This window comes from Adelges cooleyi, unplaced genomic scaffold, assembly GCF_023614345.1.
Source record: "Adelges cooleyi isolate 19-005CV unplaced genomic scaffold, UGA_ACOO_1.1 ACOO_flye_CR_arks_rails_tigmint_CR_PRNA_41, whole genome shotgun sequence".
In the NCBI taxonomy this organism is placed as follows: domain Eukaryota; kingdom Metazoa; phylum Arthropoda; class Insecta; order Hemiptera; family Adelgidae; genus Adelges; species Adelges cooleyi.
The window spans coordinates 463538-490872 of record NW_026096090.1 but is presented as its reverse complement, the minus strand read 5'-3'; the positions used below and the strand labels follow the sequence as shown (position 1 = coordinate 490872).

At 31.8% G+C, this 27335-nt stretch overlaps 2 protein-coding genes across 2 annotated transcripts; one reads left to right on the top strand and one right to left on the bottom strand.

The window, feature by feature from the left end:
- The first annotated feature begins 1823 nt into the window (after window positions 1–1823).
- LOC126841839 (allatostatin C-like) lies at window positions 1824–23545 on the top strand. The gene is made up of 3 exons (XM_050578517.1): window positions 1824–1921; window positions 17165–17409; window positions 22969–23545. Exons 2-3 carry the CDS (start codon window positions 17188–17190, stop codon window positions 23122–23124), a joined length of 378 nt encoding a protein of 125 aa, XP_050434474.1. The 5' UTR covers window positions 1824–1921; window positions 17165–17187; the 3' UTR covers window positions 23125–23545.
- A 2506-nt stretch (window positions 23546–26051) lies between these two features.
- On the bottom strand, window positions 26052–27025 carry LOC126841786 (ATP synthase subunit d, mitochondrial-like). Its single transcript, XM_050578440.1, has 3 exons — window positions 26796–27025; window positions 26487–26655; window positions 26052–26418 (listed from the first exon to the last, which is right to left on the bottom strand). Exons 1-3 carry the CDS (start codon window positions 26912–26914, stop codon window positions 26155–26157), a joined length of 552 nt encoding a protein of 183 aa, XP_050434397.1. The 5' UTR covers window positions 26915–27025; the 3' UTR covers window positions 26052–26154.
- Between the last annotated feature and the right edge of the window lie 310 nt (window positions 27026–27335).

Below are 27335 nucleotides of genomic sequence, written 5' to 3'. Positions count from 1 at the left end.
ATATATAAAAGCACACTTTAAGCAATATTTTAGAGTGGACAAGTTCCCGTTTCCAAAAGTACCCATTTTTTTTTACTTCACGGCGACGATTGCCCTAACGTTTTGAAATTATTAAAAAAAAAAAAAATGATTATTATTACTGTTATTCTTGTATATTATTGTTTACATTTATTGCATTATAATACATGTTTATACTAAATTATACATCTTGAGTTAGTTAAGAGTTTTTTATTTTTTTCTCAGCCCTGCGCTAGAATGTTATGGCAATTATATAGCCTGTTGTTTTACAACTACCGAGAATTAAGAAAATGTCGGTTAAATGACACAAAAAGTTTGCAAGTATGCCCGGGCTTCTTGGGAAAAGTTTTTTTTTATCTAGTCTCTCGAGATCTTTTCGTTTGTCAGCAAAACTCTACACACGACAATGTTTTTTTTTTTATTGTTCTTCTTAAAAAAAAAACACGGTTTCCTATAGCTTTAGCAGTTAGTCTGTATCGAGTTTTATTTGGCTGTAAAAAAAGAAAACTCCAGATAAACTTCTAATTTGACTACTTAGAATACTTGGTAAGGCACCGTGTAGAGTTTAGCTATTTCGGTTTTAATATTTACTTTAAAAAACGTGTACATATACAGAGTGTTCAAGGTCGCATACAACGGCCCGTACTCTATAGGGGGTTGCTAAAAAAATAGATTCATAAATCAAATCTACTACTTGAGTTTTCAAACATTTTTTATGGATAAAATATTACGTTATCGAAAATTAAATAAGTCATTGTGGCGAAGTTAACATAAGGCATCGATTTACATGAAAAGAAGCCATCCAGCAACAGTATTAAATAATATTTAATACAAGCAAAATTGCATTTTAGAATAATTATTTAATTTTAAATTTGGTAAACATATTAATTGTTGTGTTTTAAAAAATGTTTTGTACTTGAGAGGGAAATTGAGGAGAACTCTTGAATACCAAATTGATGGTACTTTTCACGCATAGTTATATTTTTCTCATATTTGTGCAAACAAGGTTCATTTGCAGATTTTAGTTTGGGTCGAGCCACGCTTAATAATAAATTATTCGGCTAGATTCGATCATTTGTCGCGGAAGTTTTAAAATGTCAGATATAATTTACGTTTTAATAGGTTTTATTAGTTTGTCAGTATACATTAGGTGTGTATTATATTTTATTTGAAATATCATCTCTTTAAAACTATAACGTTTTGCCTGAAAAAATGAATTTTCCAATACATTTGAGTCGTATCGCGGATATTTACAGTTTCCCTATTATCATTAAGTAACGTTTGACAAGTGTCCCGGTAATAATTAAATGTCAATTCGTATTATTATACAGAAATATGTTTTTCTTTTATGTAAAACAAAAACGCAAATTAACCGAATCATGATGTTTTATGGGGTTCAACCGTTGTTTACTCTGTGCCGTCTAACGGGCGGCCGGTTTTGTCGTCCGATATAGTTGGTATTTACCCGTGTCTATAATTCAATATATATATATATATATATACACATATATGATATCATTGTATTATGGATGGAAACGTTTTGTTTGACGATGATTTAACGCAAGTGGGAAAGTTAATACTTTTACGGTGTCGGGATGTTTGTTTTCAAACGCGTGTTACACAATAAATGCTCACCCGAGTTGTTGCGGAACACACCTATGGCGCACATAATATAATAACAAAAATAATAATAATAATAATAACGACAACAATATTCTATACGAATAAAGCTGCGAAGGCGGTGTTTTCCAGAAGATAGTGCGTTCGGTTTGAAGAACATGCGCGACACCCTTTTTGGACGTGTCTGGCGCTTATAAAACCGCTTGTTTTTCGCAGTGTGATTTACTTTGGTATCGAATCCGCCGACCGCCGACCGCCGTCCGGGCCAACATACACTCAACAGGTACGTGCATATTATATGTATAAAAAAATATATATATATATCTTAAAAATATTATACCATAAAATATAACCGCCCAATAGCGGTAGTTAATTTTTTTTTTTATAAGCCCGTATGTTCGGAATAAAATCCCATTTTAATATCGTTTTAAAATACCGATTTTTTTGTACATTTTTTTTTTTTCAATAACTATATTTACGGTACTTTACTACGAGTTTTGTTAATCTTACAAACCCGGTTTTAACCGAAAGATAAAATATTTCTATATACGTCAACGAGCTAACGCCTCGAATTTTTTATTGTTCTAACTTTTTAGAAACGATCATCCAATTCAACGACAAAATACGCTTTAAAATTTACAATAACACGTCTTCTCGATTTAAAGTATTATTTTTTTCCCCAAATAAAACAGTTCTAAATAATAGTTCGAAAAATGATTATTAAAGAAAAATGTGTTATCTCTAGTTCAGACGTGTTATTTTAAACAATTTCATAGACAGATAAGATTATTGGTTAAGGAAAAATAAGACTTGTTGTGCGAGTAAACTATGAAAATGTATAATATTTCTTTTTTCTGAGACGACAAATAATATATTTAATATTTAAGCGATTTGGTGGTAGCACTTGGTGGCGAAGTGGCAAATTCCATTTGAAATTTTGTAATATTTAACCGGACCACCCGATAAATATTTTCTTCCAAGGTCTTAAACAATTTAAGACTAGCCATTAATTACCGGTGAATGTGTTTACGACTTACCATGAGTGTTAATAAACGATATATTATTCTATCTAACCGTTTTGGAAATTATCCATTATTAAAAAGTATCGATAATTAAATAGATAGTCTTAAATACTTGAATACAAACTTGTTTAATTAAACTAGCATGATGACATAACGGTAATTACAACCTATATCGTATATGCGCTTATATTTTAAAATTGTATTATGATAATTTAAGTTCGAAAAACATGTTTTCTACTTTCTCGGCGATGGGTTTGATCTAATAAGTGTATAGTTTATTTCTATAAGACTTTCGTTATTACATTAATGTACCTTAATATAAAAATAACACTTTTATAAAAAAATATGGTCAGTAATAACCAACACGGTCTTATTGATTCTTTCCAGACTGCTCATCTGGTTGGAATAATTAGTAACGGTAGTGAAGAAAAAAAAATCAATATAATACAGAAAATATCTATTATGTATTAAAAATTGATTTTTAGAGGATTTAATTGTATATTTTGTAATATTTAATACTATTATTGTATTCAATTAAACAGCGCCAATTGGCTTTAGAGGGTCTGGTGAGATAATTATTGTAAAAAAATGGGGCAAATGTAAACATATTTTTTTTATGTAAGTTCCCAACAACGATTGTATTTTGTATAATTTGGTTACATATTAATATTAATTATAAATAAAAATCTTTCGATTCAAATAAAAATGTGTTGCATTTTTTTCATGGGACAATGAAAATTTCTTTTTTTCAATAAAAATTCAGACCTTCACGTCTTTAACTGACCTAAAACGAATGATTTTAAAAATAATTTTTGAATAATACCAATGTTCAAATACTACAACAATTATGTTTAATTTTTTTATTTTAACAAACAAATTAAAAATTTGTATTAATCGCTTAACACACATTTAACATCAATAATAGCGCTTTTTTCAACTTTTTTTAAACCGTTCCGATTAAAAAAATATTAAGCTATCGTCGCGGTTAAGCATGCATACATTGCATACATGTATAATTTTTAATTAGAATTACTGGTCGATATTATTATTGGGAAAACTGAGTTATCGATAACGTGATAATCTAATTTATCGCCAATATAAATATTAAATTCGTTCTTATCGACTCTTAATAATAATTCCCGTCGTTGGTTTAATGCGTCCAAACGGTCTTATGTCGCATTAACAAGCGTTTGCTGTTTTCTTTCCTTTTGAAAAGCAATATAACTCGTTTACTGTGGCTCTATTTTGGTATTAAAAGATGTTACAACATCTGACATCTCACTAATCTATACGGGATTAAAACCATTACCGCACTATTATGTTTTCCGGATTTATTATAATTTATTTCGGCAAACAGCTTAAAAAAAAAAAATACCTTTTCTCGATCAGTATTAAAACCCCAACACGAATAATAATTATTAGACTTTTTCCAAAAACTTTGTTAATGAATATTTATTTAACGTCTTAAAAAATAAACCCGTAGACGAATCAGTATACACAAAAGTTACAGAAATGTGTAAAAAGCTATTTAACAAAAAAAACCATATATTTTTTTTTTCACAAATGGATACACCCAGCAAAACCCGCTCTCTCTCTCTGTCTCTTCATATATCTCTCTCCAAAGTCTATATCCAGTCTATATTATTGTAGTATATACAAAAAAAAAAAAATCATCATCTATCATATGATATAATAATATATGTGTTACTTGCCAAAATAAATTACAATTTTTTTCCGCTAATCTGTAGCGGCTAATATAAAGTAGGAAAGCGCGTATAATAAATGAGTGTAATTCGTAGATAGAACGTATACTAAATATTCATTTTCTTTGGAAACATACTTTTTTAATTATTTTTTTTATACTTTTAAAAACGAATAAAAACATAATTATATTCCAAGGAAGCGCACGCGGTGTACACACCGGATTTAATTGCAGATATTGTAATAGTAGTTTTCTTTTTCACAGTTTGCGCGTTACTCCCCTGGCCGTCCCAATATGTATACGATAATATTATATTATGTAAGAAGTCGTTGACCGTCAATTTCATAAACTAGAAGCTTTCAATATCAATTATAAGTATTTAAAACGATCACGGCAGTTTTGATCAATTGAGCTATTTCGCCGTTGGGTTACGACCACGGTGTGGTATGCGTGCTCTTACGATATTACCATAGTAAATAAAAAGCCGGTTAAAAAACAATAATAAACGTTGTTGTTGGCTTCAGCATTCAGAAAAGTATAATATGTCCAAGCTCACATCACCCAAACGCGAACGGTGTGTGTGTACACTTACAGCTGGAAGAACAGGTACAACGCGGGTCACGAACACTTGACAGAATTAAATATTATTCATTTTCATATAAATCTGTCATATCCTCGTCACCACACTGTATCCATAGGCGTTTTAAAAAGTGGCCGGGTTAAAAATAATTTTGATATTTTGTTTTCATTATTCACAGAACGAAATATTATGAACAATGTTAAATTAAAAACGATTCGACACGAAACGAGTTTTTCTTTTAACACTATATACTTACAGTATTATATTGTTATATGAGCGTTAAACAATATGATAAACGTGTGTATACTATTTATATATATACATAAATAATACATGTACACATATATAATAGATTAGGTGTAAAACGTTAAACGAATTACGTGTTTAAGTTATACTAATATGAAATGAAAGATATTTTACACTTGAGAAACGTTGAAAAAGACATTTCAAATGTAATTTTAATCAATGAATGTCACTCACGCCCAGACCGGGTTAGGCGGAATACTTGTAAACGGGTGTGTCGCATTTAAATACAATTGTAAACCAGCTTTTATTATTTTGATTAACCGAACGTTGTTTTGACATTACCTAATTTATAGACCGTATTTTGTTTCAAAATGTCCGGCCCAGCTAAGTTCTTTCAGGTGTGCGTAAACCCAATAAAATCCATATTTTTGGCTAAACACCAAATATTTCTTAGATGTAAACAAAAAAAAAACCGCATTTTTTTGTATTTAAGTTTTTTCTAACTGAAAAAAACAAAAAGTTTTGTGTTTTATTAATTTATGTGTGATCACGTTTAAATCACATAATATATTATATATATATATATATATATCATTATATGCACTTTTTTGTGAAACCTTTTTCTATCTATATGCGTTTTACATTTTTATTTTTATTTTCAAAGGAGACACTTGAAAAAAAAACTACAGTATAATTATTTTCAATTTGCTTTGTTGTAAAGATTCATAAAAATCACTTTACATCGGTTTCAGTTTTACACCATTATAATATAATGTTATTTATGATTGAGTTGTATACATTACACTACTCGGTAGGCGTTCATAATCATTTATGATAGGAAAAAATAATTAACGTTTCATGACCGGAAGTACAAAAGAAGCGCCTATAGTCCTTTAAAATACAATCTGTGACCTTTTAATAATCACACAATAACATATATTTCAACTTATATGCATATTTTTCACATAACTGAACGTATATTAGCATTATCAAAGATAATGTTCGCCGCAAAACAATACCGGGTAAAACGTTGTGTTTGGTTAATATTCATTCAGCAGAAGTCATTATTCTATTGTTTGTATTTGGTACATTGTGGCTATTATTCGTAAAAACTTCAACGAATCTTGTATTTCCTAAGTTATAATTGAATAATGCATAAACACATTCAAACAAATAAATATATTTGTTTGGAATGGAATAAAGCCAAATACTGTTATGTCTGCAACCTTTGGGTTTTTAGTGGACACGACAGAAAAATATTATTGTAACACTTTATATTATTTACATCGGTTTATCGTTACTATATAGTATTGCTTAATTCAGTTGGGACTTGTGTCTATATATTTCTATAGAAGTTGTGCTTATGAACGAGCAATAGACGTTGAATAATAAACACTTTTTATAAAATAACTATTTTTTAAAAAAACAAATGCCGCGCCGGGTTTTCAAACAATTTTATTAATCGCGTACTGTTCAATCTCTTATAAAATGGCTCAAGATTAAATTCGAAATAAATCCTTAGAATTAAAATGAACAACAATTGTGATTGCCATGGATTTTTGATGAGTTTTAAAGCCTGTTGTGTCATATCGACATGTTTCACACTGGCAGTATTTTATATTATTGAACATTTTTCCAAAATCAACAACGTATAATTCTGTAAAAAAAATTTTTATTATTGAGTTTACTCTATTTTTTTTTTTTATAACACATATTAACTTCCATACGCTTTCTACAAATGCAACTAATACCTTAACTGTGTTTTATTTCACTATTGGACCAACGTTTTGGTAAATTAATTTAATTTACCCTAAAATAACCAGTAAAATGTAAAAACTAATTATTAATTATAGTAATTACTTAATAATGGTTTAAATAAATGTTAAAAACCCGTTAAGTTAGGTCCGCCAGCTGTGTAACCAAAAGAAAAAACTGACACAAATTAAGTACCTAAGAATAAAATATCAAATATTTTAAGAAAAACAAATTGTTTTTTTATTACTTATTTTTTAAAACGTTTGTATTTAGCAAAACGCATTTGTCGAGTTTTCCCAAAATGTTGAATTTTCTTACTCATTTATTTTCTTAAATAAGAGATTCAATTTTTCAACTATTAAACATTTATTACTATTTAAAATTGTTTTTTATTAGTTGAGAAGCTGATTGTTGTTAATTTTGTGGTATTTCGGCAAAAGGCAATTGATGCGAATTACAATTTCGGGGTTCTTCTAATGTATTTCAATACACCATTTTTCATCCACGGGCCAGATGCTTGTAGTCCTTGCATTTTAGATTCTTATTTGATTTTTTTTTGTTATCCATCTACTCATTATAAGTTCGAGTATGTTACGTTTGAAACTTGTTTGTCGTCCAAGTCAGTAATAATATCCTGACAACTTGTAATACTGTGAGTGTTTAACGAGCGTTTTGCAATGATGTCAAAAAAATATGTTACCGCGGTAGTTTTTCTTGCGTTGGAGTAGGTACATACAATAATAATTGACAGTGTACCTTGTAAACGCGTTATTATGTCCACGGGCGATGTTCGTTTATTGAACTACACACGGTGTGCTTGATTGATATATCGTACACCAGTATTGCCCTTTCTATATGATATCCTATGTGTTGTTATTATTATTATTTTTTTTTTTTTCGCTCAGCCCAAATCCCAGAAGGCGCGGTTCCTTGGCCACCGTTACTTTCCTTGGAAACTTTCCTTTGTCGATATTCGGTCGACCGAGAACAGTACGGACGCCTATATTATATTATTACAGCTTGCAATAATTAATAATAAAAAAAAAAAAAAAAAACCCGGTACACTGGGGTCTGAGCATAGTGGGCATGGAACAAATTGGGACGGAGAGGTCACAGGTCAAGAGGAATTATTGTTATTAGGTATAACTAAAATATAATAAAATTACTTTTAAATAAACGTTTCGATACTGTAGATGGTATAGAAACAATTAAAAAATCAATAAATTATCGCAAAAGCCGTTATGCGGTTAAAATTGTATTTTAAGTATTAGACGGGTTAGGATAGATCGTCTGCCCATGATATTTGGTCGCCATTGTTTCCCATATAACTTGTTTCAGATATCTGTTGACTGTTGATTCACTCACATAATATAGCAACCTAGAAATTCACAACGATCAAAGTGTAATTTTCCCAATCTTTTTGTTTTTCTTTAATAGAAAAAAAAAGTTTGTCTACAGATTTTTGAGAAAATTGTAGATATAATTTCAGATCTTAAGCCTTAAGACTGCACCTAATAAAGCGAAATAAGAGAAAACGCTTCTATCCTTTCTAGGGTAAAAGGGTTTTGAATTTTTTTTTCTTGGTTTGTTAACGTTTATTGATATAGTACTGTGTTTAAAGAATATTCCATACATATTTGGAACTCATTTGAGTTTCGATTATTTTAAAAAAAAGTTATAGCGCGCCGTGGTATGTTGAAAAATATGTACATTTTTTTGGATGTTTTTTCTCGATTTTTTAAGGAGGAAGGGTACGTTTTTGGCCAATCGAGTTCTATTTTTTTTTAGTTATGATCAAACATCAATAGACTCGCTATATTATCGATTCAGCGGTTTAGATAATATCGTGGGCCCAGACACACAAAAAAAAAAAACAAATATTAAATAAAGTAAAAACAATACTTTCTCAGCACCGCATCGGAGCTACAGTAGTTTGCCAAAAACTGTCAAAATTAAATTTATTATTGTATGTGGGTAAGCAAACAGAGCCATCGGACAAGGCGAATTCTAATCAGTAGTATTATCAACTGATGGGCATGTGCGCTAACGTGGTTTTCCATATTGTTATTTTTATACTCTAACAAAAGTGTATACACTGCAGTGTACTTTAACATAAGATTGAATATTTCTTGAAAGGTGTTCAAAAATCGGCCATTCTCCTCAGAGAATAATTAATTATTTTTAATTGCAATAAAAATGTATATAAGTAACACTTTTGCGAAATATGAGAACGTATTGGTACCGCAAAGTTGATATTATTAAAATTAATTGTATGCACGACGTACCATAAGTGTGTAATTAATGGAAATTCAAAATAAAATGTTTTTACTGCAACATTACTGTTGCTGAAATGTGCAAAATTAATTTTTACTTGTCTAACGCTGTCGCTCTATATTATACAATCATTTTAATTGGTTATCCAATATTTATTTATAAATTAGTCCGATGTAGTATTATTTTCTTTGAGATTCTAGAACTTAAAAGGGAACAAGCTAGTAATTTGATGTTTTCAAAGATTAATTATAATTACCTATTGTCAATACTAGTTATGTGTAGACAGTATAAAGTAGTAATTGGTAACGAGCTGTTATTAATATTTGAAAAATTAATTTTATATTATAGTACAAATAATGACCCGCGTACAATATAAGATTATATCATTTTTATTAATTTCAATAATAACTAGCGGCTGTGGAATTTTTTACCAAGCCTTTTTGAAGTGTCGCTATTATCGTTAAATGTTATTTTACATTATACTATTCTCGGAAGGCGCATGATGATTTACCGTCGTTTCTGGTTATAATAACGTTGAAATTATTCTGATTATATTTTTCAAACTAATTTCAATAACGAGAAATTGGATGCTGTCGTTTGAAACACAATACGAATGGGAAAAAGATAACCTGCTGCGTTTTAATGAAATGTTTGTGGTTAACATAGATAAACAAAATAAATATATCAGATTTCACTTTTATGGTCTTTTTTATTTTGAATTTTTTTTTAATTCTATTTATATTATTAGTATTACTTATACATTATTGCCTATTTAAATCTCACATCTTCTATTTTGTATTATCCCTGTGAAAATAATTAGGTACCAACAAATTAAATTAAAACGATTTATTTTAAATAAAAAAACATATTTTACTCGATTCTTAACTACAATTAAGCAATATCAAGTAAAAGTATATTTATTTTTATAATAATCCGCTTATTCTTTTTTTGCCACAGTTTTTTTTCGCTTTTTAAAACAACAAACTGTTATTTTCAATTGTCTTTGTTTTTATTATGACATCTCCTCTTTTAAAAGGTTCTTCGTGACCAATTTTTTTTATTTTTCAAAAGTAATTATCTTTTTAAATTTGTTTATTATCGATCAATAAAGATTGAATCTATATTCAACGTTCTTATATAATACAGCGTTAAATGAGACGGCGTATTAGGTATGCAATTTTGATACATTTAAGCGCACGCGGCAATATCAGAGTATACTTACAAATAGTTATACAATTCGTTATCTTTAAATTTTAAATTCGTGTTTTACATTTTTTTATTATAAAAATAGATGTTAAGACAATAAAAACTCAGAATAATTACAATAATAACCGATTACATTATTATAATAACTTGATAAAATCGGTCTCGACATAATTATTGTGCAGAGAACTCGAGAAGGGTATTTCTACCCGATTTTTGTATTCTAATACCTGTTCTATAGCACTTACATTTAATGTTTAAACATCAATTGTTTATTTATTTTGATTTTTTTTTTTTTTTTTTAATGTCATTATAAACACGAGTTGTCGTTCATTTTTAAGTAGAGTTTATTCAAATTTTCAGCGTAACCTGTTGCATTATTCATTGTATTTGTGCTCATTTTACAGTAAGTGCGAGGTCACATAATATAATAGTTGTTTGGTTTACGGTATTTTTTTTTTTTTTTTAAATACTATTCTATGGCAATTTAATAAGGAAAAACCCCGTCTTATATAGTACATCGCTGATTTCATTAGCAATTTAATTTTCGTATACTGTATAAAATCATATAAGTACTTTGAAAAAAAAAACCCCATTGTTCCATTATTATGATAATCTCGTTAAAAACCGTTTCTTTTAAATTTTATTTCTATGGACGGCATTTTGTTTCAAAATCCCATAACTCTCCGACTTACCGCGACTTGCCCAATATTAAATAATATAATATATTGTACAGTAACTTTAGATTTTATGAGTTAACGAAATTGGATACGTCGTAGATGTCCGTAATGAGAGTTTAAAAAAAGAATTAAAGGCCTTTTTATAATACTTTGATCCTTAGCTTTTTCAGTTGTAATGCAACAACAAAGAGACTCGAAGAACATATCATTGTATAAAGATATTAAAACTGTTTAGCTCAAGATGATAATATGGGCTTTATGCGATCTTTTCATGGACCAATACATTTAGATATACATTATATTACATATATATATGTAATTTAAGAATATATACCATCATTACAATTATTATTTTACATACAATTTTCCAAATAAAACCGAATTATCGACTACAGATATATGCTATTTTTTGTGACATAACAAAACAATAATAGTATGTGAATCCTAAACCCCTTGCTCTCCTTCATTCAAAAAATGGGATGAACACGTTTTTGGGTTTTCTATTGATTCCAAGAGACTTGCCAGTTTTTTAGGTTTTAGAAATTTTAATCCCTCGTCGGGTTATGTTTCGAAATGTGAGTTGTGTTTTTGTAATTGGATATTTTACAATGTAAACTTAAGCGCGAGAACAACTTTTATGAGAAGGGTAAAGATGTTTAGTATTTACTAAACACTATATATATATGTACAAATAGTGTATACATATTTCAATAATCAAACAAGTAAATTGACTAAAGACTTGCACCAAAAAAAGCATTCCACGCTGGAACTTTTGAAAAGTGAGTTTTAAAGTTTTCATTTTCTATTGTGTTACAAAAGTTTTACGAAAATCTTCGAAACTCTTTCAATGTTTGTTCTTAGAATACCATTTTTTTTTCTAACATATAATATGAAGGCAGTTTTCTTTACATCTGATCTAATTTTATGACCAATTATTGACGCTGACACGTACCTACTGGTTCAATCTGTTCTGTGGTTTGCCCGTGTATCCAATTCGTGCCAATAAAACCAACACGGTCGTAGGTATTTTCGGTTGGCCCGAAGCCGTATACTGAATTTCACTGTACGATCCGAGCTCGGTAATTGTGTATAAATTGTAATGATAATAATTACGAACAAATATGTGCACAGACAGTGCAGCAGTACGCGCTCTAATTCGGAAAGCTCATTAATTTATGCCGGGGACGTGCGCGGTGGATTAAAGGTCGATGTTATATATAGTATAATAAAATAATAATGTATGCTGCATATGTGACAGCGGCGGCTATTGAACAACTAAAATAAAAAAGCACTGTACGATATTCTCATGTTTTAATATTTTAATCCGGATTCGGGCGAATCTTTAATACGTTTCGCATTGCCCGGCACGACTTCGAATATTTTAATTAATGAACATAATGTATTATAATAATAAACATATATATATATATATAAGTCAAATCCCAGCAGCCGTTTGTTTTTCTACTCCGCGTGCAGATTATAATATTGTAATATCGCTTGTATGTTTTAATTATGCATGCGCCCACGTGTACAAGCAGCTGAATTATCCACAGCTCATACCTACAATATATACATGCACACACATCGAGTCTGGGGCTGAAAAAACTAACGAGACGTACTTAGAGGCGGACCTGTAAAACACATCTTTTTGTGCGTGGTCCGCTTATTACAGTTAGTTTAGTACTGTTCGGAGAAGTACGATATATTAAAAAAAAAAAAAAAAAATGATACCCTGAAAATATACAGATTAACAAACGACGGCTATATAATATGGGTACACTACCACCACCATGTTTACCTCGCGTCGCTTATGATAGTACTTAAATATTAGATTTATTGCCAACACCGCGGCCTTTTTATTTTATTTTTTTAATACCATTCCAAACGGTCGACCTTACGCGGTTATGGCGATTGTGAAATACGACCTTTGGGCACGAATTCCGACAACACAAGAAAAGAATTTGTTTTTTCTTCACATTTTAAATCCTATAAACAGTCATTAATCGCTAAAGCCTCGCGGTGCATAATTGTGTAATAAAAGTAATACACTTGTAAACGGTTTTGTTGCAAACACAAGTACTAATAACTTGTTGTTGATTTTCCATATTTATACTGAACAATCTGCTTCTGTTCTTTGTTACACCGATCTCCTTGACGAAGATCTAGTTCAAACGAAGTCTTAAGATTCTAGATTAAAATTTATCTAAACCAACAGTAGTTAAGTAATACCATAACGCATCCTGTCGAACCGCATTGGATTACTATACAAAGTGATATTTTATAGCAGCTACAGAGAGACTAACTGAGTCTACTATGAAAATCTCTAAACTTACGATTAAAATTTGAATTAGTTACTAAGAGGTAAAGAGACGATAAATCGGTATTTAATAAGGGATAAAATATAGGCAATATTTTATGATGTTATATAATTTTTAATTGATAAATAGTAAGTGCCCAGGTACTTAAAGTGGAGCAGTTCAATGTCATGAGAATAACTTGTTTTGTATTTATTTTTTTAATTGGTTTTCAGTGCCCGATCGGCTTAAGACGAACATTATTTCGTATTTTATTAAACAAAATTGAAAAAAAAAAACGTTTCTGGTGTTTAAAAATGATTTGCGAGTGTTTGCTGATTTGCTGAAAAAGCTAGGCTTATTCAACAGTTGAATAAATATACGTATACACACGAGTGTATGCTTTATCTGAACATCAAATATCGCAACAAATGACGTAGTATCAAAACGAAAAATAGTTATCGTTTTGTATGAGAAAATATAATTTTACACACACGTTTTTCTTAGCTTACGTAATGATACACACATACGCATGCACTTAACGTTTTTTTTTTTAAACAAACATTACGTGACTTCGTTTGAACCAACGTCGAGCCTATTGCCTGCGAATTTTTTACACGGTCTTTATTGGTTTTAACCGTTAAAATTCGGAAAAGGTCTCGCGTTATCAGCTATATAGTATATACACGGCGTGCACTCGAAAAATATGTTGCTGTTTCTCAAACGTTTCCGCCAGGCCGTGGTCGTTTCGTTGATGATGGAATTTTGTATTGCCCACGTCGACCGGAAACACCGGAGCCTGGTGGGTCAAGCCAGGTGTTTGCTGTTGGCCGACACGGGATACGCACGAGCCGAGTTCGAGTCGCACCGCTTGGTGTCTCTGAAGTCGGTGGACAACGACGTTTACCGCCGCCCGGAAGACTTGAACTATGGCGCGCTGAACCTGTTGTCCGACGGCGAATTGACCGACGTGCTCGACGAGTCCAAATACCAACTCCGGTGCAGCTTCGCGTTCAACGCTCTGACGCACATGCGCATGTGTCATTTGTTGTTTGTCGGAAGCGATCCGGACGACGCGGTGGTCGCCGTCGAGTCGTACGCCGACACCGCCAGCACGATGCTCGGCTATCTGCTGGGCAACAAGATCTACGCGGTCAACGAGATGTGGACGGCGTACGTGTACGCGACCAGCGTGCGCCGGTACAAGCAGTTGCTGGAACCGATCGACGACGCTTGGATGCACACCCTGCACACCATGCACAAGATCGTGACGGATATGTTGGAGGAATTTTGCTCGACGAAATGTCACTTCCAAACGGTGTACAACCCCACGTACGCAGGGTCGGAGTTGTATGCGGAGTACTACCGGGCGTACGAACAACCGGTTTCTGCGAACGACAACAGTCGAATCGGCGAAGTGATCAGCAAAAACGGCATGGCCATTAATCGGTTTCACCGAGCTTACCGGCGTGTCGTATGGTTCCGGAGTCAGCCCAAAGCCGAACGGTTTTACGCGCGTTTCGACGACCAAACGGTGCGGAACTTTATGACGAAATTCAACGTGAACGTCGACTGGGGAACGATGACGGGCCGGATGGCGGAATACCACGAGAAAAGTTTGACCGTGGACGGACCGCAAAACCTGTTCAAGTACCGCAGGCTGTACAACCGCGTTTTCGTCGCGTTGCTCAGGGTGGTCGTGTTGCGGTTGACGTGCAAGCACTTGATGTACTTGAAGAATATGAACGCTTACCAGAGAATCCGGGCCGGGCCCGATTTCAGCGAGGTGTTTACGCTCACGCTGATGTCGACGCTCAGCCTGGTCTACGTGGACGCCAAAGAGGAGGAACCGGTTTTCGACGACACAGCCGCCGCGCTGAACAACCCGTACCGTTGGGCGTACGTTAACGCGACCGCGTTGGACAGACAAATCGAGGCCATGGCCGGTATCGTCAACGAGTATTTGAGACCGTTCGGCGGCGAAGTCGACGAGTTTACAATGGACGACGACGGCGATTCGTCCTCGTTGGACGCGGCCACTTGGTTCAGCGACCAGTTGGGCTTCGATTACTATATCAACAGGTGCGCGCCCGTTGTCGACACGGTTTTCACTATTGATCTGTTTTCCAAGTACCTGAGTACGGTGCTGTGGAACAAAGCGGACACCGCCGCAATCCATTCGTTCGGGCTGCTCGAATCGGAACAAAAGACAATAGCCGACTACGAGACGGACCACGCGGACAGGCCAGAAGGGGTTGCCGGCACTTGACCACCTCTGGCGCTGTGAACTACCGTCAAAACCGAACAGTACCATTAAAAATGTCTGGGTTAAATAATATGCCAGTCGAAAGAGTATTTTCTGGCATTTTTAAAAAGCACAACAAAACTAATGTATCACTCGATTTTAAAAAAAAAAACATCATAACCCGAAAAAATTATATCAGCTCAACGAAACCCCCATGTATTGCCTAAAATCATCCAAATACAACACCCATTAAATCATTCGGGTGCCAAGCCTTGTTGTTTTGTCAAAATTGTAGAATTATATTTTTCTGTTTGTATTGACTATACTGCTTACGTCTTGTACCTCGCCATGGGCCTTTCTTTTTACAATTGCCAAAATCTCCTTATAATATAGTTTATCGACACTTTTGGAAGTTCGACATCAAAAACTTTGGTTAAATGTAGGTATTGCCCTAAATGCATTTTCCTATGGCTAGCGCATAGTATTTATTATTTCATCGATTAACTTGACAACTCTAATAGTGCTCAAATTAAAATGTGTACGATATGAGTCTCGACTTAAATAGCAAGTCTTATAAATCACACTTCTAACTGACATTTTATAATTGCAATTTTTCTTTTTCTAAGCCACGCTATTTTTACAGACCTATAAAGCTAAAAGCAATTTTTTAATATGATGTGAAACTGTGTCATTTTAGCAACAATTATTTAAGCACTTTTTAGATGTGCTTTCAACAATACTCTGTCTCAATATTGTCTGCTATAAAAAGTGATTCTAAGCCACACTTTATAAAGCGAAACAATAAAACAAATGATCAAACGACTTTGATAATAATGCAGAAAATTCCTTATGAATATTGTTAAAACTGCTCCATCTAACGCGATTGGTTGTAATGCGAGTATAAAACAGTTTCGACATGTATTATGTACATTTTAAATACATTTTGTAGTAAAAAAATAAATAAAAAGCTAACCGAGATTACTCGGTTTTATTGAACGTTAACAGTTTATATACATACAAATTTGTATTTATTTTTTTTTTTATACGATTTATACTAAATAATAAATAAGCTACTTGAAATATAAATGTATGAGTACTTACATCACGCCATATTAAAGACATGGTATAAAGTACAGTCATTATTTAAATTTTTCGCAACAGCTGTATGGATCTAATCGTAATCGCCTGAAGCTCAATTTATAATATAATTGACACAAATATTAAGTATTTTAAAAATAAATAAATAAAAAACGTACACACAATTGTTTACATAATTATAAAACGACGTATCTAAATTACATAAAATGCACAAAATTAAATTAAGTTTTATTCACCTTTTTTTTTATTTATTAAGATACACTTGTTTTTATAAGATATTTATATGAAAACTGTAAATAGAGTACCACTAGGGAATTTAATTTTACTTCTTCTTAAAGACCATTGTCATCACTAAGCACAGACTGGACTATTGTTAAAAATAATTGTAATTTATTTCACGAAGAATAACGTTTGTTTCTCACTTTAGGTGCGCCAACAATATTGTTAGAGATGGCCAAACAAATCGAAATAACAATGATTGGATTACTGTTGACCGTTACACTACTGGCTGGGTGTCTACTCAAGCCAGCTTTTGGCAATGCCATAGACCAAAGAGTACTGCAAAGGGAGTTGGGGGAGAGACCTCCTGAAGTTATGTCAATCGACGACAAGGAAGATTACCGAGACCTCGACGAGTCCAACATAATCAACGACTATGGAATGAAACCAAAGGTGAAAATTATCAATTGCATAATATTATTACTATAGGACAAAAAGCTTAAAAATATTTCTTTTTTTTTCTTTCTAATTATATAAGAGATATAAAAATATCATAAGCATTTTTATAAATCAAAATTTGTATGTCTACATTGTCTTAATAAGCTGGTCCAAGTCACCAAGAACTGACTTCGACTATTTAACATGTGTCTGGTCATCAGCCGGGTAACATGTTACAATAGCGACCAAGAGGATTTAAAACATTGGCAATAATACAGATTTTTAAAAATCCTATTTCTGTTGACAAGTAGCATGCCAAAGCCATGCAATAGTAAAATAGCAAACAACCTGCTTCTTAATCCCTCGCCAATAATATTTCTTATCCGGTTTACTAGCAAATTTGTCTCTCTTTTTTTTTACTTTCCTTGACTATCTCAAACGTTATTTCTCGGTTTTTTTGTGCTCTTGGCGAAACTCTCATATTGTCATTCCCTTTCACACTCATTCCTATCTGTATCTAACCTTTTTCGTGTTTTTCTTATTGTTCGGGTAAAGAATATAATATGCAATAAAAACAACAAAATAATTGCTTTCTATTTAAAAAAAAAAAAATTAAGTATAAAAACCAGACAAGTTGCAAATTATTGAATACGAATCATTGGTAAAGCAAATAATTATGTGACAGCTAACGAGTAACTTAATTTAAATTAATTTTAGCGATAAATTACACAGGAAGTATTCCCAACCCTATTTAAAATGATTCCATTGCACGTGGGATCGTCAATTATTTAAAATGTACTATGCAAGATAGATTTTCAAAACAGGCAGTGTTAAATATTGAATGTGATATTATCGGGTTAATCGACGGCATCGTTGACCATGCGACATCGTGCTCCGTTATTTCATCTAGTTATTATTATCTAGTCGAACATCCCATTTCTACATCACCTCTGAGCCTCATCATTGTCTTTTTGGTAATTTATTTAATTAACATATTATTAATTGCTAATACTGCCATCGTGGCCGCGCTCGGACGGTCCCCGCTTAAACCAGATAAATTCACCTGTCGCCATGAATGAAAATAATAAAACAGTACCTATCCGTTAACAATAAAAAAGCGTCACGTATACAGAGCGTGCCAAATCGACTTTCGCTTTTTTCAGATCTATCCGATAATACTGATGGACTTATTACTCCTGATAGCACTAAGCGACTCGGCTCTCCGGGCCTATCGCCCGACAATAATAAACATCAAAAAAATCAAAATAAATCAACAAAAAACCCACCAACATCTCCGTTCCAACGCTCCAAATAATACACCCCCAAACGCAACTATTAATCCACCTGAGTTTAATATAGCTACACAACTTTCCTCCTTCATTTCTGAATTTAAATTGACAAATAACCCTCTCATATCACCACTCACAACAGTTAAAAATAAACGTATGAAAGATGGTCAGTAATCAACCAAGTATAAACGTACTAAAGATATTGCTTTGGAATGCTAACGGTTTGAAACAACATGATTCTGAACTGTTAAACTTACTATCAGAAAAACAAATCGATCTGGCACTTATTTCTGAAACCCACTGGAAACCAAACACTAAACTATTTTTCCCTGGTTTTAAGGTTTATAGAGCTGATCACCCCGACAATACTGCTCATGCAGGATCTGCTATTATTATTCCCTCTAAAATCCAGCAACAGTTACTCCCTATTAACCAAACCTCTACTATACAGGCAACTAATATCCAAACAACATTAAATCACACACCGATCAAAATATCTTCCGTTTACCTTCCCCCTCATCCTGCTATTACTTCGACACAACCAAAAGATTTTTTAAAATCCCTTGGGCCAAACTTCTTGGCTGGGGGCGATTTTAATGCCAAACATTCCCAATGGGGTTGCATATCCGACAACTCAAGAGGATAAATACTCCAAAAAATCATTAACAACAACAATTACACATCCATACAAATATTTAATCACTTAACGAACACTATTAAAAAATTAATAATAAAACACAAAACTGAGTACTTCGAAAGAAAATACCAGTCCTTAAACTCAAAAGATGGCTCACTCTGGAAAACTACCAAAAGCTTACTTAACATATTTATCAATAGTCCTCTTCCAATGTCATTACCTGCAAAACACACCTCACCAAGTGAAATCAAATTTTTAATAAATAAATTAAAAGAAGGGAAATCGCCAGGACATGACCTCATAACTAACAAAATCCTCAAAAATTTGCCAAAAAAAACAATTGTTCTAATAACTTATATTTTTAACTCCATGCTGCGAATTTCTTATTTTCCATTAATATGGAAAATATCCACAATAACTGTTATCCCCAAACCCAACAAATCAAAAAATGAGATTACTTCCTATAGACCTATCAGCTTACTCCCAACTCTCGCCAAATTGTTTGAGAAAATTATACTCATAAGGATAACACCAATATTACATGCCCACAACATAATTCCTAATTCCCAATTTGGCTTTAGATCCAATCACTCGACTGTTCACCAAATTCACATACTAACAGATGAAATTTGTTCTTCTTTTGAAAAAAAAAACAATATTGTCCAGGGGTATTTTTGGATGTAGCCCAGGCTTTTGACCGTGTATGGCATGAAGGCCTACTCTTTAAACTCAAATTGTTTCTACCTGCCCCATATTACTTAATAATTCGTTCTTATTTAGAAAATAGAAGTTATAGTATCAGATATGGTAATTCCTTTTCATCATACCACCAAATTAATTTCCTCTCTCTGTATATATAACAATGTAACTATTTGCTTATTATGCCTTGCAGCATAGATTGTAAATATTCTTTAATAAATAAAAAAAAAAAAATGATATATTATCGAGGAAACATATGTTGTTTTAAAAACTTTGGGAAAACAAGGGATGAAAATAAAGTTGTAAATTGTCTCGTGTCTACACCAATACTGTCAGTTACAAAACCGTGTCTTTCAAGACTACAAAAAAAAAAAAAAAAAAGTTTCATTTTGTTGTTAGTTAAAAAATGTGTAGGGATGATATATTTTATCGTGCAACTGGCAACCTCTTAAACATAAGTATTACAAGGACTAAAGCATTTTTTTTTTTTTTTTGTTTTACATTCAAATATTTTTTATCAATTTAGAAATAAATAAATAAAGCTTCTACAGCCATTAGCCACCATTTATGAAAAACGATTTCATTCCAAAAATTTTTTTTTAAAACCTCATAGTAAGGAAATCTAAACAGTAATCACAGGAAAGAACATGACCAAATTAGATACGATGGCCACTGATACAAGCACGTTCATTGGTTGAACGTCATTCTAAAAATACTCTAAAATGTTCATAAATAAAAATTAAATTTTACATTAATATTTAGGGAGGGGGAAGGGGGGGGTAGCAAGGTGGTAGGCAGATATGGTAGGTACCACTTAGCTTAATATGCTTCAACGGCGTGTAAAATGATTTGAAACGCGAATATCGATAGAGATGTTTTAATAAAATATTAAAAAAATAATCTCAGCAGAGCTGAAAATTATATAAAAAATTGTTTTTCCCGTAAATCGACTGCTTCCTGTGATCGTTTTAAAGAGCATTTCCCGTTTACGCTTATTATTTGCCCAACAAACTTCATCCCGGTGTTAATACTTATGATGTTCACATCAAATAAGTACAGTACATGAATGTTTGTTGCGAGTGCACTTTTTTTTTTTTCAATGTAAGACGTTGCTTTGAAACTTTGTGGAGAAAATCATAAAAGCAAAACCAAATTGCAAATGACTAAATCAGCTCTTCCTGTGTATTTCCAAAGGAGAAAACGTTACCTGAAAGTTGTTGTACAAAGTGTGTACAAGTTTCAGCATGACATACGAGAAAGAGAGTGAACATTTCCATTTTAAAATGCAAACAAACTGTAATTGCACCTACTTTGATGTTATTTTTCTCTTTGGTAATTCAAGATATCTTATGTTTCATCCCATCACCATCATATTCGTCGCTTTAAAATCAGTGTCTAAAGTAATAAATGTATTTTTTTTTTTTTTTATTGACGAGGTGTTGATTTGCAATCTAACTAGGATTGTGTTGCCTTTCTATATTTAACGACATGTTGTTTTTCTTTATTATTCGTTTTCCTCTAATTAACGATCATTTGTTGATCAGCTCACAATAGGTACACTTATAATTTAACGTTTATCGAGAAGAAGAAAATGCCCATTGAAACATATATTTTTGTAATAACTATTATGTTAAAGTCAAGTGTTTTATTTTTAATAAATAATAATAATAAAACACTTTTAACATTCGGCGTCCATGCCTTTACATTATATATTTATTATACTTTATAAAATACTGACACGCATTATCTCAGCAATTATGAATTTTTGCCCGAACCGATGTGCTTCCAAATGGTTGTTTTATTGTATAATAATTGGTAATTCAATACATTTCATTTTGCCCGCAATGGTAACTGAAGTAGATAAATACGCAGAACCGTCGACTTGGGATAAATACATATTATTATTATAATAATGATTATTATTGATATTGTTATTGTAATATTTTTCGAAATGATGATTGAATATCGTATTACACGGAGAAACAGACTCTATTTTTTTTTTGATTGCACAAGAAGAACAAAAAAAAACTTGTTTATTCGTTTTATAATGGTTTTTTTAAATTTTATTTTTTACTGTTTCCATCGTCGGGGGTCTTTTTTCGTAATATAATATTGGTACCTTCTCCTTTTGTTCTTCTCGAAAACCACACATACGAATGGAACTGAAACAAAAAAAAAAAAAAATACGCCCTCGAATAATTACATTTTTGAATCGACTTGACGGGTGTGTCGCTGTGATGGAACTTTAAAAATTGCTTACATACAAGTTCTAAACGAGCTGAGTACACCGTTGACTTTACAAGTGCGTTTTCGTTTCCGCGAGAACCATAGCACTCAAAAAAATATATACCTATGTATAAAATATAATTTATGCATACATTTTGTTTTGAAACTATAAAAAGCAAACGGTTTTACATTTAACGATTAGTTAATTTGACTACATTTTTAGATTTTGTGCATTTTCTCCTGCTTCCTGTTCGGCGTAAAAAAAATATTAAAAATTTGCTGTGATATTTGCTCATTTGTATTTTCTACTCGTCCATCCTGTTCGCAATGTCCAGCACACAATTTGCCTTCACGCTGGACGAAGAAACCTTGCTGTCAAAGAACTTTGCCATTGTCCCTCCTCGCCAGTCTACATAATCCTACACAATCATCAGTTTCTACATTTTCACGCTAACTTACTGATGACTCGGTTCTTCTCAACTGTTCTTCGTCGTTTACCATTCAAGTATATCCAGCACTTTATCGAATGTTTCGGGAGCTTCAACAAAGACGTCTAATTAAATTATCATCGTACGGATTATGAGTTCTTATAAAAAATAGGGATTTTCTTTAATTGCGAGCATATTGATGTGTAGATTCCACAAGAATAATCTGAACATCTTTAATATTGTCACGCATTACGCCATTTGTTAAACAATCTGACAATATTATCATGTGTTTCAGAGCGACTACCAGAGTCTGGAGAATGCCCTGGCCGAGTACCTGTTCGCCAAACAGATGGCCAGCAAATTCCGCGCCCGAGGAAGCATGATGGGCTTACAGAAGAAAAGAAGTTATTGGAAGCAATGCGCTTTCAACGCTGTGTCGTGTTTTGGTTAGATACAACTTTTCGTGCCAAAAGAAAAATTACACACAACTTATCCGCATATAATTAAATAAGAAATAATTAAACCTATACGACCGGACCCTGCTTGAAATATTTGTTTTTTTTTTTTTTTGTTGTGTGTTCGCTTCATTAAAATGCCTCATACCCCCCCCCCCCCCATTTGGAAAGTTGTACTATTACAGAACTGCGAGTCATGGCATAGTAAAATATGTTTATTAAAAATTAATATGGAAAATTATAGTATACCGTGTAATGTAATATATAACTATAATTATTATTTATGTGTTGTGTAACTGCTATTTAAACTAGTTATAGTGATAACCCTGCTTAGACGGTCGAACCCGAATAATATTAATTAATATCGCAATAATAATATATATATCACGTTAATTTAGTTTATCCAATGTCAAATCACTGTATTAAAAAAATAATATAATATTATATAAAATATTAACAATATTGTGTAAAACGTCTATATATAGTTTTACTGAAATACGTACCTATTATATTTAATTGTTTTGCATATAAAAGTACTTTTTGGGTACGATTTCTGATCAACGCACTTGCTTGTTCGCTAAACTACTAATAACATTAGTAGTTGGGAACATTTCCCTAGAACGAATGGTTCATTATTCTTTATTTCAATTTTTTAGTTTCGGGACTTAAGGTCTGAAATTTATATCGAGGTAAATCTAAAGTGGGACTGTTGTTGTATATATCTAACAGTTAGATTTATTAGAAAAACTATAAAAAAAAATAGTTGGATTCTAACTAATTTTCTAATAACAAAGTCAATATTCGACCCTTTAGCCCACATGGAAAAAAAAGATACTTTAAAACACACGAATAGTTAATACTAAATACTAAAACAAGAACACAAAGTCACGACAATAATAAGCGATTAAATACAAAAAATAATACATTTACAAAGGCAACCTACAGGTCAAAAATATTTAAAAAAAAAAATGTATTTTAATAACAACTTCACGTTTAGAATTCAGTACAAAATAGAAGGGAGATCGAGGGATGCATTATGCGTTTGTAGACAGGAGGACAAGGCTAGAAGTGTATCCGATTGGAGCAATAACTAATTAATAATTGTTTACGAATAAACTTATTGTAACAGTAAGTAAACACCTCGAGTCTTGACGGTTATGATATGTACATATTATTATGATTCATTTTGTTTGCTCGGCCAGATGCTTATAAATGTAAAAAAAAAAAAAAACACCATTAACGAGTATAACATCATTTTTACACTACACCTTAGAAATGAGAATTTCGAGTTGTCGGCAAACATGTAATAATAATTGGTTTTACATAGATTTGCCACTTGATCGAATATCTAACACTGAGGCGTTAAATTAAAATACACACAAACTTCTTTCTCGGCTTTGATGTTATAACGATGTGTTTTTTGTGTCTGAAATTATTTTCCTGTGAACTGAATTTCTCGTGTAGTGGTAGTACCTAGAGAGAGATGAATTTTTTAAACGTTTAAATACCTCACCAGCTACCGATTTCTGATCTACACATTTGCCCCGATATGAAGAAATCGGTTCAGTGTCTTAGAAAATACAAAAAAAACAAAAAAAAAAAAAACACACCATTATTAAAACGATTACCTTCTTAGCTCCTCCGCGTTGAACAATATTCCAAGGCAACAAAACATTTTCAAAGAAGTGTTTGTCTTGATTTTCAATTTTTCAAAGAATAGCATTAAAACATAGGTCCAAATATCTCACACACAAATCAAGGTAAAATAGATTTAAAATAGTCAAAAGCTACTTATTTAATGTGATAAAAATGTAGTGTTTCGAAAACGCCTTGGTCGTTATCGCGTTGACAGCATGAAGCAACCGCAGCCATGTTTTTTTTTAGTTGTAGGTCATTTTATTCAAAATTAAATGTATATAAAATTATTCAGCATTCAGTAAATACACCTTTATTTACTCGACATATTAAAATGAAATAAATTAAATTATTTCATAAAATTATTAATAGTTTAAATTTTAACCTATTAAATCGTCTAAGGCAGTTCTTACTAGGTTATTAATACAATATTCTTCATCTTTTACCATGCATTTTTTTACATAGGTAATTTTTTTTTTTTTTTAATAGCCTATATTCGATAAAGGTAATTCTTAAAAATCTAATCTATGAAAGCACAGCTTTTAATGTAAACAAAATAAAGTTTTTTTCATAAGTAAATGTATCTCGATTGTATCAAAACACACATTTAATTTATATAATCAACGGACTACTATTAATATTTAATAATTAGGTACCTAAAAAGTTTAAATTAATTTTTTCGAGAAATAAAAATTAATTTTCTATTACAATACAGAAAATAGAACTAGGTAAAAAAAGTAAAATATACAAGTTAACGTTTGAAAATATGAATAATTTAATTTTAATTATAAATTTAATAATAAAGTGAACCCTATCTAAAATGGAATTATATTTTCGGCCTAATCTTTCTGTGTGATTGTTTTAGACAAATTTCAATGTAATAGTAATTTTTTATTAAATACAATAGCAGAGTATCCAAAAAAAGATGAGGAAGAGTAAGAATTTCAATACTCCTCCCAAAATTTTAATGACTCTCACACATAAAACAAAATTATATGTATTATTAAGACAAGAGTATTTTGTTTTTTAAAAATGTATTTTCAGATGATTTTCTTGATTAAGTTTTTTAAAATATAGATGTGCTGTTTTTAGATAAGTCACTGAAATACATTACAACTTAGACGTGGATGCAATCCTGGGTAAAATTAAATCGAAATCAGTAGAAACAGAATCTTATTTAATGATGTTTAATTAATTCAACTGTATAATTCGCTTTAATTATGATGTCACACTAGCAATTATGCAGTTTATTCATTACACTAGCAACTGAAAAAAAAAAAAAACTACATACATTCATCATAAATTTATATTATAAATACTTTTCTATAGACAGTTAATGAAAAACACGTTATTATAACTGAATGAACACCTAATAAACAATTGGTTACAATTTAGTGACCTGCATCGACTTTCTTCTGTTCACCGATTTGTTGATTGTCTGCCGCTTCTGGTTCATCAAAAATGTAATCCTCTTCGGTGTGAGGCCAGAATGACGGTTTGTTATCTATGTCTATAGTCAAATCGGGTTCAATGTAAGCGGCATCTTCGTATGTCATTTGAGAATAAGGCAAAAGTTTGCCGATTTCTTCGATTCTCAACTCTGCTTCCTTAATGCTCTGCGCCGATTGAACCTTAAACTTTTCAATTTCTTGCACCTGGAAGAAAATGTCAAAAAAAAACTATAAGTAATCGAGACACGCCTATTTAAAACGAGTAATTTCACCGTTTTCTTCTCATCGTTGATAATCGCCGCAGTGTATTTATCTTCTGGGTATGGTATTTTAACGGCACTATATTGCTTTTCAAAGTTATCAACCAAACCGGCAACAGCAATTGTACTCTTGTATTTCGCAAAATCGATTTTCGGCGGCTCTGCCGGTGCTGATAACATTCTGTGAATATTGAAATTAAATTACATTTTTTTTTTAAAGATAATAAATCGATCAACAAACATGTTTCTATTTAGTTTGGGGGAAAAAAAATAAAGTTTCAATTGTATTATTAGTATGAACTTTGAATGACCTTTACATACTTTCTCAGATATCCATCAGACTTAGCTTTAAAAGCTAAAAACGCAGCTTTTTCGGTTTCAGGTGCACGCTCAGCGATTGCCGCCCAGTTAACAGAAGACTGAACAATTCTTTTGGCCATTTTAATAGGTATTTTAAATAACGAAAAAAGAGTGAATTATTAGCACGAGTCGCAAATCACTAACCCGTATAAGAAGAAGACCATTAGCCAACGAGAAATAATTGTTAATTTGATATTGATGATTGGTAGTTGCGACTGCGGTAGTTATCAACCAGCTGGTTTGAATACCAGGTTGGGTAATTGTAGGGAAACAGGTCTGCCAACAAACAACAACTAAAACAAAACATATTTAATGAATTAATTGAAAAAAAAGATAATAATATGTTATTTCAAGAAATCAACAATTAAAATTATTCAAATAAAAACATACTTGAATAACTAAAATATAACAAAAGAATTCCGTATTTTTTAGTCTGCATTTATTATTGTAAAAGTATATTATTATGTCACTTAAAACGGTGAAAAAACAAATAGGTACAGA

Excerpts from the sequence above, each read along its gene's own strand:
- LOC126841839 (XM_050578517.1), top strand. The coding sequence starts at position 17,188 with ATGGCCAAACAAATCGAAATAACAATGATTGGATTACTGTTGACCGTT. Across the intron at positions 17,410-22,968 it reads ACTATGGAATGAAACCAAAG|AGCGACTACCAGAGTCTGGA; the intron begins GTGAAAATTATC and ends CATGTGTTTCAG.
- LOC126841786 (XM_050578440.1), bottom strand. The coding sequence starts at position 26,914 with ATGGCCAAAAGAATTGTTCAGTCTTCTGTTAACTGGGCGGCAATCGCT. Across the intron at positions 26,656-26,795 it reads TCTGATGGATATCTGAGAAA|AATGTTATCAGCACCGGCAG; the intron begins GTATGTAAAGGT and ends CAATATTCACAG. Across the intron at positions 26,419-26,486 it reads TCAACGATGAGAAGAAAACG|GTGCAAGAAATTGAAAAGTT; the intron begins GTGAAATTACTC and ends ATTTTCTTCCAG.